The 13,341-nt window shown below is 50.6% G+C and overlaps 1 protein-coding gene across 1 annotated transcript; it reads left to right on the top strand.

Moving 5' to 3' along the window:
* Positions 1-2,161: 2,161 nt before the first annotated feature.
* On the top strand, positions 2,162-9,805 carry BLCAP (BLCAP apoptosis inducing factor). The gene is given in 3 exon segments (XM_063172216.1): positions 2,162-2,287; positions 8,196-8,464; positions 8,467-9,805. Coding segments are annotated over 2 exon segments (261 nt in total). The 5' UTR covers positions 2,162-2,287; positions 8,196-8,280; the 3' UTR covers positions 8,544-9,805.
* The last annotated feature ends 3,536 nt before the right edge of the window (positions 9,806-13,341 follow it).

Raw genomic sequence — 13,341 nt, 5'->3', positions numbered from 1 at the left:
CAGGAGCACTGGCACCACTGTGCTCCTCAGTTATTTTCTCAAAACACAGATTACCACCTTGTGGTTCACCCAGAGCAGTGGGAGGTCAGTGGTGGTGCTGCTTGGCCTCTGACACTGCTGCTTTCAGGGCTACACCCTTTCCATCTCAGATGTGGCTTTTGTGATTGCAACAGACAATCTTACAAAGGATAGGGAAATCACTGGAAGAAATACTGCCCAGAACCAAAGCAGAGCACAGCCAGAGGTCCTTTAAAAGCTTCTGCTTGAACAGAAAAGCCATAAAAACCCCATGGCCTCCTGTCCTGCACAGAACAAGCTGTTCCCACTAGCCTGGAATTACCTTTCCCTTCCAAGCCAGAGATGCTTTTTACTCTGCAGCTCCTTACAGATCCACTCCACTGGATGGCTCCATGCGGCCTGCAGAGCCTGCTGAAATACAAGTTTTGGATGATCCCTCTCTGTTCCTGCCTGCTGAAAAAGGTGCCACAGGGCTGAGAGTTCACAGCCCTGGCCAGCCAGGCTGCAAGTGCAAAATGGAATTTCTTTATAGAAAGCTGGAACTACAACCAAAAGCCAAGCAAGTACACAGGTCCCACAGCAGTCTTAGGCATGACAGTCCACATAACAGTTTGCAAAAGGATTTGGAGACCTCAAATTGTATCAGTTGGATCCAGTGTGAGTCCTGCAAAATGCAACCAGCAGCATGTGCTGGAGCAGCCCAGGTCCCTGGGTGAAGCCTGCTCGCTGCTGGTGTTGGGTGGGATCCTGAAAGCCCGCTGAGTGCCGTGGGAATCATAGCTGGTATCCAGTAGTTATTTTTACTATGAACCATCAGAGCTGGCATCAGCCAAAGGCTTTAGGGCCATTCCTGTGCAGTGCCATAAACCAGGAATTTTAAACACCCCATAAAAAGGTCAGCCCAGAATAATGGCAGAGCAGAGGGAAATTGTTCCAGGCTGGATACATGCTTGAAGGGCCATTGGGAGAGCAGGTCTTATCATAACTATCAAAAATACCCAGGCAGCCAAGTGGAAAACTGTGGGAAACGTGGGTGGCCCTGCAACTGTGGCTGGGTGGGTTTTAAATGGTTGTGAAAATGCCAAATCTTGGTCTTTGGGGTTTTTGGTTTTGTTTTTCTTGGACTGTTTTTCTTCTTTCCTTGGGTTACTCAGTACAGAGAGACACGGAGCTCTCCGAGGCGAATCAGGGGAGGGCTGTGAGGATGGCATCTCTCTTATTGAGGGAGCTGGGGCTGTTTAGGCTGGAGAAGAGACAACAGAGAAGGGAGCTTATCACTGCCTGTGCGCAGATGCAGGGAGGGTGTTGTGAGGATGGAGCCAGGGTGCTGAACAGTGGCATGAGGTAACAGGAACACTGGAAGTTTCATCTGGACATGAAGAACTTTACTGCAGGGAACAGGCTGCACTGAAATATTCCCATGGACACAATCCAGAGCACTGTGCTCCAGGGGACCCAGCAGAGCAGGGACCTGGAGGGATGGCCGGGAGGGATGCCCTGCAGTGGTCCCTGCCCAGCCCCGCTGTCCTCCGTGGCTCTGAGGCAGCACAGCACAAGGTGCAATGGACCATGCAAACACAATGGAATAATAACCACGGAATATGCTGACTTGGAAGGGACCCCTCAGGATCCTCGAGTCCAATTCCTGGCCCTGCACAGGACACCCCAGGAATCCACCCTGTGCCTGAGAGCGGTGTCCAAACGCCTCTAGAACTCAGACAGGCTCAGGGCTGTGACCACCCCTCAGAATGAAAATCCTTTCCTAATACCCAGCCTAACCCTGCCCTGACCCAGCTTCAGGCCATTCATTCCCTCGGCTCCTGTCCGTGCTCGTGAGAGCCAAGAGACCCGAGCTGCCCCTCGTGAGGGAGCTGCAAGCACCGCTGAGCTCTCCCCCTCAGCCTCCTCTTCCCCAGGCCGAACAGCCCAAACGCGGCTCAATACAAGCGCCCACAAACACAAAAATCTCTTCACAAAACGCGAATCCGGCCGGGGCCGGCTCCCAGCGCCGCCCCGCCGTGCGCAGGCGCAGCGCCGTGCGCGCAGGCGCAGCAGCCGCCGCGCGGGGCTGCCCGGACCCGCCTGAGGAGCGGCCGCTGCCCGCGCCCCCGCCCCGCCGGCCGAGCAGCAGCGGCAGCAGCAGCGCCCCGCGGCCGAGAGCGCTCCGGGGACAGCCCCGCTCCCGGGGACAGCCGCCCGGCCGCCTGGGGAGGCCTGGCAGGCTTCTCCCTCCTTCCTCGGGGCGGCCCCGGGATGGCGGCGTGAGGCGGTGAGTACGGGCCGGGGCCCAGCGGCGGGGCTGGCGGAGCGGGCAGCGCCGCGGGCTCCGGGGCTCGGCCGGGGGAAAGGGGGAAGGTTTGCCCCGGCCGAGGAGCCCCGCGCTCGGAGCTCTGAGTGCGCCGGGATGGGAGAGGCTTCAACCGACCCCGAGCTCGGTGCCAGCATGGAAATAACAGCACTGTGTGCCCTCCCTCCCTCCCTGCTGCTCTCGGCCGCGAACGTCTCCAGCTCTCGTTAGCGCCTTCTGAAAGGAAAGCCGGGCCCGTTCCTCCCCAGGGCAGCACAATGCTCTGACAAGCTTTTGTGCAGGCAGCTGGACGGGATGGGCCCTGGGGGTCCCTTCCAACCCGGGGTATTCTGTGATGGTCTGTGGATACAGACTGTTGTGCCCAGCCAGGCACCCTCCCCGAGCACCCATACGTGCTTTGAGCCAGCTACAAAGTGAGTTTACAAGCTGTGCTGTCATACGAACATTGCTCATGATATCCCAGACATGCGAGTGCAAGAGAAGAGGAAAAACGAGCTCTAAATACAGTCCACAGCATGCTGAACTCTCCCATACTTCATTGGTACTGAAACATTTCAATGGACCTTGCAAGTACTGTCATACTGTAGTGCAGTAACCTTTGTCTTTCCAGACTGTAGGAGATCATAACTCCTCATGGCTGCCCAAGCAGCATTTCTGCCTTTCCTCATCTGAGATGCAGAAAACTCACTCTTACCAGGCTGTATTTGGACCTTTGAAGCCTGCTGAAGGCACAAAAGGTAGAAAAGTGCTCCAAATTAAAACTCCTTTTCTCAGGGAACTTGGAATTGGGCTGGAAGTTGTAATCTGTGGCAGTTAGATAAAGGCTGAAGGTGGGAATGAGGACCTCTGAAAAGAAATGAATTAGTCCAAATGGAAGTAGTAATACTTCAGATGACAGCTGTGGCTGCTGACATCTCTTCCCATCACAGAGCTGGCTGACTTAATCTTCTGCTCCTCTGATTCCTGATGATTTCCAGGCCCATTCCAAGCTCTCTGAGAAAAACAATTAGTTTTAGTTTGGATCTCTCCTCTGCCTTCCTGCTCATGGGTGGGGAAGGATTCACCCTGGTGCTGTGAGGGCATTGCATTGCAGATGGAGTGGGTATCTTCTGGACAAAAGCTCATCCATTCCCATCAGGAATGGAGCTGAGAGGCAGCTTTGGAGGTGGTGACAAGAGTGGCTCAACAGAGAGCCTCCACTTTTCACCAAGTGAGTTGCTTTGGCAACTTGTCTAGCGTGACAAATCAGAATACTAACCCCAAGGCTTGGTTAGTAAAGGATTTGTTGCTCTTTTTGGAAGCTGTTGTGATTATATTGCACCATTTCTGACTCTACACAAAGTGTCCAAGGCATGATCCAAGACTAGGCTAAGGCCTTTGCCAAAAAGTACAGACTCACTCTTTCCAGCTGAGTCATACCAGCAGATAAAGCTTTTAAAAAAATTGAAATAATAGTGGCAAGGCTAAAAAAAAAACCCTAGTGAAGTTAATCCCTGCTGCAAATAGGTCTTAAAGTTTGAGCAGTTATGGTTCTTGGGTTTACGACAGAGGGTTGGCATCTGGGAAGCTGGTGTGCTGTTGCTTTTCTTAGCTGAACTCTTCCAACTTGTCACTTGATAGTTCTTCAGCTCTCTTTTTGTCCCAGTGCTTTAGCTGTTGTGTATTTTTCAGCAGCTGTTTTGGTGCTGTGTGATATTTGAGTTGGTGTGAAGCACTGCCCACTCACATCAGTTGGTATTTGTGACAGGGTTTTTGGTTAAAACCATTTTAAGCAGACAGGTGAGAAACACATCCCTGAGCCTTCCTCTTCAGTTTATATGCACTGGATGACTCGAGAGACTTTCATCTAACCAGTGTGGCTTTTCATCACAAGCAGAGATTTCAGCTTCTGGGAAAGGGGGAGGATGATAGCAGCACGCCCCAATAAAAAGGTTACTCAGTGTTTTATTGAGACCTTTCAGCACTCAGCCTCTCTTTCTGTAGCATCTGCTGGGGGAGTTCTGTGTGGACAGCACTGGCTTAAAGGCTGCCTTTGTAAGGGCTGAACAAGCTTACCCTTGAAGTGCTTAGGGAAAGCTGCCTGATTATTCTCCCCTTGCAGAGTAAATGGACTGTTAAAGAATTCAAATGTTCTTGAGAAAGGTACAGACTTGGTATTGACACACTGATGTGCCAACCTGTGGTGTAGGAACACCTCTCAGTGTGTTGATTGCTGAGTTAGGGTGTAGAATATGAAGGAACAGCTTGCTAGCTCCTCACATGGATTTATTCCAAAACGTGACTGATCCATTGCAGAGCAGTGCTCTGTGCTGCTCACTCTAGACCTGTCATTATTGAGATTTTGTTTCTGCTTGGGAAAGGTCTGCTGCTGCCTTTGCACTGGAATTCCAAAATCCTCCGCACAAACACACACCAGTAGGACCTGAATGTTTTTGGGAGGGAAGATGACAGCAGGGAGGGCTGGCAGTGCAATGGAAGCCAGCTAATAAGCATGTGGAGAAGTGCTGGTGCTTGCTTATTAAGGAGGTGTGCAGGGAACCTCCCCTGGCTGCTCCTCTGCCTGCAGGAACAGGAGAGGCTCTGGCAGCACGTGGAGATCAGCCTGGGACACAGTGGGAGCATCTCCAGCTCTGCTGCTGAGGGGTCTGAAGGGAGTTCAAGTGGCTGCAAGAGCTGTGGAGGGTGAAAGGAGGAAGTGGGAAGGAGCTGTCAGGTAAACATGTGTGGCCACCAAATCAGGTGACATGAGGGGCAGGTTTGGGGACAGTGGGACATGGGGCTGGCTGAGGCAAGAGGTGAGTCAGGCAGGGGAGAACAAGAGCAGCTGGCTGAGGGAAAACAGGATGCAGTTGTGAAACCAGTCCTGTTGGGTGACAGGTTATTATTTGCTCTGGAACATGGTAATCTTTGGCTTGGGTTGTGAGAAGGGGACAAACACAACAAGGGAGGAATCTTTAATTTGCAAATTTCACCTTGCTTGAGAAACCAGGCAAAACCAAATATTGTTGTGGCTTCTGGAAGGATCTGCCTGTCCTGGGCACGAAGGAGAATGTTCCCTGCTCAGTGAAGGGCTGATACAGGAGGTGCTGTTTCTCTTGGATCAATAGAGTGTAAAGAGGACTCAGTGCCAGCTGTACAGAGAATCTCTAATGAAGAGCACATTGCTTACTGGTGGGGAGTCCCTTGAGGGACACAGAGCTGTGGCAGCCTCCTGTAGTAAGTACTCTAGGATCAGCTGTGGGATACAGCAGAGGATCCTCATCCTTTAACTGCTTGGTAGTGAAGGGACTCCTGAGAATAAAAGCAAACTGACTACAGACACAAAGAGCAGCTGTTTGAATGGCTGCATTTGGCAGAAATCCAAGAGGTTTGCAGGTTGAAGGGCATTGGCATTGAAATTTCATAGTAAGAATAACTACTATTAAATGGTTCTTTATTCTGCAGTGGTTGCATTGATTGCTACAAGCAACTGGTTCTTGCAGGAAATACTAATATTTAAAAATGAGTAACTTGTTGTGAGGTGGCTTTGTGTTTGTAGGAAGTGCTCAAGTAAAGCTTAGACACTTAAAATTAATTCAGTATTTAGAGTGTTATGGTTAAGAGCATTGTAGGAGTGAGGATGCCAGACCATGAAGTACAAAGTGTAGCTACAACACAAATTATAATTATTTTCTAACTGTAGTCAGTTGTAAGGTTTGGGGCTAAAGGCTCAAGAGTGATATAAGACCTATTAAAGCTGAGAGATTTGTGACATTAGTTCTGAAAAATTCTAGTTCTTTGTTTCAGCCTTTTGCTACTTAACAGACACATTCTTTACCCATTTCTATACTCTGGATACAGAAACCCAAAGCAAAGTAGGCACTTTAAACTAAAGTTTTGAGAACAGCTGACACAAATTGCCACAGAAGTCAAGCTGTTGCAACTGGATCTGGCAAAAACATAACATGGTTTTTTAGGCACTTATTTTTAATGCTTGGTGTTTGGAGCACTTGTGAGAAAAAAAATGCAGGAAGCTTCAAGAAGGGAACATTTCAGGAGGATTAAGGCAGCTGCAGATCATTGATTTAGTAAAACTTTACTAAATGAACTTTCAATTCAGTGAATTGTAAACTTGGGTGATGGGGTTTGGTTACCTTCCTGTTCAAATATTTGTTGTTAGATTTTTTTCTCTCCATTCTTCCCCTTGCAAAAAAGTTCTCTAGTACTTCTGTGGTATTGTTTACTCCAGAGACATCCGAGCAATTCACAAAGGCAAGCAGGCAGCATGTTTTGTTATGAAATGAGTAATAGCTGATTCCAGTTTACAGATGGGAGAAAAGGCTTGGGACTAGACTTGCCCTTAAAGATGTGAATGAGTGACCTGCCTAAAACAGGACTAACACTGGGAGCTGTATTCCTGTGACTTGGCTTTATCTGTATTGCAGCATAAAATAACTTTTTCCTTACTCTTTGGCTACTGAGCTGCAGCTTAGTTTTACTAATTGAACTCCAGCTGCTCTCTCTGCAGGAGAGCACTCCCTTGCAGGAGCACCAGCACAATGTACTTTCCCCACATAATGTTTGTGCTGGTGGAGATGTTTGCCTGCATTTTCCTACTAACATTAAATTAAAATAGATGGTGCTGCTCAGGATGGCAGCATTTCCTGCTGCTGACAGCAGAGCCCATTGCTACCTGCGAGACAAGTCTGACCTCAGTGTTGTTTTGGAAGAGAACCTCCTGTGGTTTTCTCTTGGCTTTTCTCTGCAATCCCTCATTCTCTCTCCCTTTGCCAGGAAATCCCTTCTCCTGCCAACAGGAGCCGGTGGAATGTGCTGTTTGTTTACATTCTCACTCCTTCATCCTACTAACCTTCCCACCCCCAGCTGTAATCCTGACAGGCTGGGCTGAGCCCTTCATCCTTCTGAGGGAGCACTGCTCCATTGAGTAATTGCAGACACAAGGCTTTCTGCAAGCAGCTGTCCCCAGCAGACTCCTCTTGGTGGGGGTGAGGCATTGATTGTTTTTAAAGCCATTTGAAATTCTTGAAGGGGTTTGTAGTGCCTCAAAAGAGCACACATTTAATGTCATTGAGGGGGTTGCTAAAGGTAGGAGCAGGTTTTCTGGACTTGCAGTGTGCTGCCATCCCTGCCTAGGAAAGCCCTTAAAGCCCAGTTTCCAGAGGGTTTTATAATAATCCAAGTCAGGAAATCCTGTGTTTACAGCACTTAATGGAAATTGCCATTCTGAGCCTGTCCCCCCATTTGATCTATTCACATACTTCATCTTATCTGACTTTAGCTGTTTGGCAAGGATTATAAATCTTTAAGCTGGGACTGTCCTCCCCTTTGTTTTACAGCCTGGACACTGCTGGGGCTTTCCTGGGTACCTTGATGTGTAGCTGATTTGGTGCTGTCCTGCTGGAACACTTTATTGTTTGTGTGCAGAGCAATTCCTTACACAAATGCTTCCTTAACACTTCTCTGTAGCACCAAATAATGATCACCCTTCAATTGCATTTCTTTATATCATCACTCAAGCCTTTGGGCTGTCTTGGATCAGTGTGTGTAGGGAAGGTTGTGGCAGCTTGTTTCCCATTTCCACCTCTCCCTTTCTGTTCCTGCACTGTGCTAAAAGGGTCTCACTTGTTGGCCTGGATAAAGGCCTGAGGAACAGAGCACACAGGATACACTTCTGTACCAGCATTAGCTGATCCTGACCCCAGCTGAGTGGTTCAGAAAGCAGGAACCTTTCCACCAGCTCCAAGGATTTAGTACTGGGAGTTCAACCATCAGCCAATGATGCTTGGGAGTAAATGAAGCTTTAGAAGCATGTCAGTTGATTTTTTTCCCTTCATTTCTCTGAGAGTCTGACATTTCCTTCTTCCTGCAGAGCAGCCTGCCCTCGGGAGGAGTTGCTGGAGCCTGTTCTGGAGCACATCTGCCTGCTGCTGCCCACGAGGCCCCAGCCAGCCACCATGTACTGCCTGCAGTGGTTGCTACCTGTCCTGCTCATACCCAAGCCCCTGAACCCAGCCTTGTGGTTCAGTCACTCGATGTTCATGGGATTCTACCTGCTCAGTTTTCTCCTGGAACGCAAACCTTGCACAATTTGTGCCTTGGTCTTCCTGGCAGCTCTATTCCTCATCTGCTACAGCTGCTGGGGAACTGCTTCTTGTACCACTGCACAGGATCCCAGTTACCAGAATCAGCTCACGACCCCAGCATAGTGGGCACCTAGAAAATCATAATCTTCCAGTCTGCTGAGGGCTCTTGTTTTGATTTTTAAAAAAGGGGTGGGCCTGGGGAGGAGGGGGGTGTTGGGTGTGGGACTGGAGTAAGGACAACCTATTTCCTGTAACTGTGCGTGGACTGGAGTGGCAGATTCTTCCCGCTCTGCCTGTGAAATCGACTCGTTTACTGTGTGAACTCTGGCAGCACCACCTGCTTTTTCAGGAGCAGGAGTCTTTCTTTTTCTTTCCCGTATCACCGGGAGCAGACACCAGCCCTCAACTGAGAACTGCTGGAAGCCTGAACTGCTGGTCCCTGCCCAGCTGGGAGTGCTGGGGTTGTGTGTCACTTGTCTGCATTAGGCCATGGTGGTCTAACTCAGGGCTCTTGGCCCTCTGATCCTGCTTGAATAGCTACAGGATTCTCTCAGTCTCTCTTTGTGGGGAGCCAGCCTTCCCACCTTGCTGATCAAGGGAGAGTGCAGCAGCTCACAAATGGACTTGGCCAAAAGCTGCTGGAGCCAGAGGCAGTTGAGTCATCTCCTCCTGCTCAGCCTGCCAAAGAGATGTGTGCACTGCCCAAGTGCTTTCTGAACTCTTTGCTCTGAGATCCCAGCCTGAAAGCCTCACTTATGCTGCTGCTTTTATAAAGCCTCACAGGCAGTAGAGACTCTCTCTTCCCCTCCTCCTCCATGTCCTGGGTTTACCAAGGTATTGACCATTGGGAGAAAGAACCAGCATGCTGCAAGACACAGGGTTTTGGAAGCCACTGTGAACTTTACCCTACAGAACTCATGTTACCCCAAAAGGCTGGGTGTGGGCAGGGCAGGAGGGGATCCATGAGGTGGGGGCATGGCTTGAAGCAGTAAATGCTTCAGCCATTTCAGAGATGATGGGTTTGGGCCAGAGGTGACAGAAGGTGCTGGTGCTACTGACTAGAGAAGGGCAGAGGCTGGAAAATGCCTGATGTCTCCAGCTTCCCTGGCAGAAGGATGTCAAGAATCCAGGGTGATGATGGGTCTACAGCCTGGGGCAGAGGTTGGTTTGTGAGAAGCCTTAGAGGTTGGCACAAAACACTTACCTCTAAACTTTGAAGGTTTCCCTCCCCTTTGCCATCTGTTTGTCTTTCCTTCAGTCTTCTGGTGGAGAGCAGCAGAAATGGCTGTTGCTGTCCTGAGGCAGTTCAAGCTACGAGGTTGTGAAACTTCCAGAGTATTGTTTGTTCATTGCACAGCTGTTCAAAATGTTTAATAAAGCTTTATAAACTTTGGTCTATGGCCTCCTGCCCAGCATGATGCATTGGCTGCTCATTGTGGATGCCTTAGCCCAGCAATCACGTGTCCCTGCATTGTTCTGTTCCCAGCACAGCAAGAGGCAGAGCCTGTTTGCCCTGTAGCTCCCAGTACTGACTCTTGATTGTTTGGGCAGACTGGGAGCCAGACTGGCAATTCCTAAACAGCCTCACGTCACAGCCAGAAGCACTCCTGTGTCCTGTGTGTTCCTGTGCTTAGTGACAGATTCCCCTTTTCTTGCTGCTTAGGAAATTAAACCCCCGAGCTGTGTCCTGGAAGCCACTAATCCCCAGCAACAGTAAAAGTGTCTGCTGGGTGCCCACGTGGTGTAAGCCCATGCCATGACACCACATCACCCCAGCCTGTCCCTCTGCTCAGGGCAGCCCAGCTGCCACCAGCCATCCAGGGGGACACACGTGCTGCTGTGAGCCCTTGCCCAGCCTTGGCCATGCAGACTGTGGGGTCCAACAGCACCCAGGAGCACCTGAGAGTGTTAAAGGGTGTGGAGCTGTGTTGCTGGAGCTGAAACAGGCTTGGCTTTATCCCTTCTCTGAAGATCAGGTCCAAATTAGAAAGAGTTCAGGGCATATTTATTGTTTACATGATTAAAGGAAAGCATGTGCCACATCAAAAATAGATGTGATGGCTCTGTCACCTGTCAGGCTGAGGGAAATCCCAGTAGCTGTCACATCAACTCAGGCATAAATAACAAATGGAAAGGAGAGGGGAGGGCACCCATTGCAAGTCATGGCACAGTTGTGCTCTGAGCAACTTGTAAGTTTTAATATATTAAAGCTAATGTTCTGTCAAGAGAACACTTCTGTTGCTCACTAGCCAAGGCACTTCACAGCAATTTAAATAAATGCTAGCCACCAACCAGACTGTGCTTTGGATGAGAGCAAGGCCTGGCTTTGTATGTGGGGTTCAGGACAAGGTACAGCTGCAGGCTCTTGCCTTGTATGAAACCCAGCTCAAAAAAAGCACTTCAAAAGAGGGAGGCTGCAGGACAGCTTTCAATGGGGTAAGAAGCTTCCCAGCCCTGCTGCAGAGAAGGAGCACTCTTTGATGTGCACACAGCACTCTCCAGCACTCTTACCCTCCCTCAGGGCCTGAGATACCATCTTCATTGTAAAGATAGAAAAGTAAAGCAACTTCGTCATGGTCAGACAGAAAGCCTCAGGCAGAAGGAGGAACCCAACCAAGTCTCACATCACATGCTAATGCCTGCTTCATCCTTCTGTGAAAAACCAGCCTGTGACTGCAGAACAGGTCAAACCCGATGGCTTCTGAGAAGCAGCATCACAGCTTCCCTGCCTGAGCACCACAGATGGGGCTGAGCCTGGGCAGACACAGCCAGAGAGCTCAGCCAGGCGTTTGCCAGCTCCATGGAAAATGCCCACACGAGGTGTCCTGCCCCTCTCTGCCAGAACAACAGAGGGGTGGCTCTGTCCCTGGGTATCCTGGGGCACCACGGGGGCTCTCTGTGGGGACACACAGCTGGGCAGCTGCACCAGGGGCTCAGAGCAGTGGGATTTAGAGCAAAACCACTGCTGTGCCCGGCCCCCCTGAGCCTGGACACTGCCCACAAGTGTCACTTGACACTTTGGCACGGAGTGAGTGTCATCACCTTGCTGAATTACCGAGTGTCCATCTGCCTGATGCTCCCTGGATACAGGAGCTGGAGCCTTAAGCTGTTCCTTTGTCTTTCCGTGTGAGGGAGAGATCATTTTCTTTTCTAGGTCACATAACAGATCAGTGACACAGCAGAGTCAATAAAGGAAAAAAAAAAAAAAAAAAAACCAAAACAAAAGCCAGCCCAGGTTCCAGTCCTTAGAAATAGAGATGCAGCTTGGCTCAGGCAGTCCTTGGACTTGTGAGTAGACCCTTAGGGCCCAGGGGGCTTTTCATACTCCTCCTCAACCCTTCTCAGGGAGAGGGAGCACCCCCAGGATGAGCAGCTGGAATATCACAAGGCTTGCCCTTTTATTTTAAGCTTTAGATCTGGCTGATATCTGTCTTAGTGCATCATCTTTGGGTCTGATACTTGGCAGTTGAGCTCCCTAGAGTGCTCAGGGTGCAGGTAGGAATCATCTCCCAGCATCTGCCTCTCAGCCAGGGATCTTGCTGGGTGATGAGTGCCTTCTGCATGGATTCTCTTCCTGCTCACCCTGGGACAAGCCCACAACGTGGCCTTACAAACAGCAGCAGCCAGAGGAAAGAGGCTGATCCCATGGAGAAGCCATTAGGGCTGGAAGAATCCACAAGCAGCTCAGGACACAGTCCCACTGACAACAGCACCAGCCTTGTCCCTCATGCTGTCACCCAGGCTGGTCCAGCCAATCTCCTGAGCCAGGCAGACACAAACATCACTCAGGGTCACAGTAGCCCTGCCCTGCAGCTTTTCTCTGCCACCAGGTGGTTTCCCAGCCGTGAGAGGCAAGCTACAGTCAGGTAAGGACTTCAGCCCTCCCCCAGAGCCTGAAGATTACCCCTTGGCAAGAGGGTTTTGCTACTCAGTAAAGGCAAATCCTCTGGTAGTAGGGCAAGGGAGGACAGATGGCTCAGGTGCCACCCAGACCTGCTGCTGGAGGGGATGAGATCCAAGTGACAGCAGGCTGTGTCCTCTGAGGGAGCACATGCTGGCAGCCTCCTGTCCACCCCTTGTTACCAGTGAGTAACAGGCACTGTGGGAGCTCTGGTGGCACTGCCAGCAAAACCTGAGAGCCTGACACAGGGGGACAGTCCTGCTGTGAACCAACCATTTAACTACAGCACCCTGCTCCTGCCCCAGGAGACCTTATGCTGCATTTAGGCTGTGGGAGAGACCCCAGCCCTCAGCACAACTTGGGATTTGCAGTTCAGGGCTCACCTGTGTGCTCAAAAACATTTATCCTGTGGGAGCCAGGAGTCCACATTCTTGGGGAGTGCTGCCACTGAGCTTTGGGTAAGTGAAGGGGATGCTCAAGTCAAACAACAACTCCTCCTTGCCATTTTAGAGCCCATTGCCAACACAAACTGCACAGCACAGGACCCCTGCCTCCTCACTAGAGCTGCTCAGGGGCAGCCACAGCTCCACCCCAAGGCCCTCTTAAGATGCTTCAGCTGCTACTGAGACTGAGGACAACACTGGGAGAGGAGGAAGCAAACAGTGCCATAGGCAGGGCTTGGAAGTTCTGAATCCAGTCCCCTCATCCCCTGCACACAAATCACCTCACTTCTGAATCCAGTCCCCTCATCCCCTGCACACAAATCACCTCAGTTCTGAATCCAGTCCCCTCATCCCCTGCACACAAATCACCTCAGTTCTGAATCCAGTCCCCTCATCCCCTGCACAGAAATCACCTCAGTTCTGAACCCAGTCCCCTCATCCCCTGCACAGAAATCACCTCAGTTCTGAATCCAGTCCCCTCATCCCCTGCACACAAATCACCTCAGTCCCCTGCACTTCCCCAGAGGTCAGGCTGACAGCAGCACCCTGGCCTCCCCCAGCACCCATCTCCTCATACACAAGCTACAC

The sequence above is a fragment of the Melospiza melodia genome, chromosome 19, assembly GCF_035770615.1.
Source record: "Melospiza melodia melodia isolate bMelMel2 chromosome 19, bMelMel2.pri, whole genome shotgun sequence".
Taxonomy (NCBI): domain Eukaryota; kingdom Metazoa; phylum Chordata; class Aves; order Passeriformes; family Passerellidae; genus Melospiza; species Melospiza melodia.
This window is presented reverse-complemented; position numbering and strand designations above follow the sequence as displayed.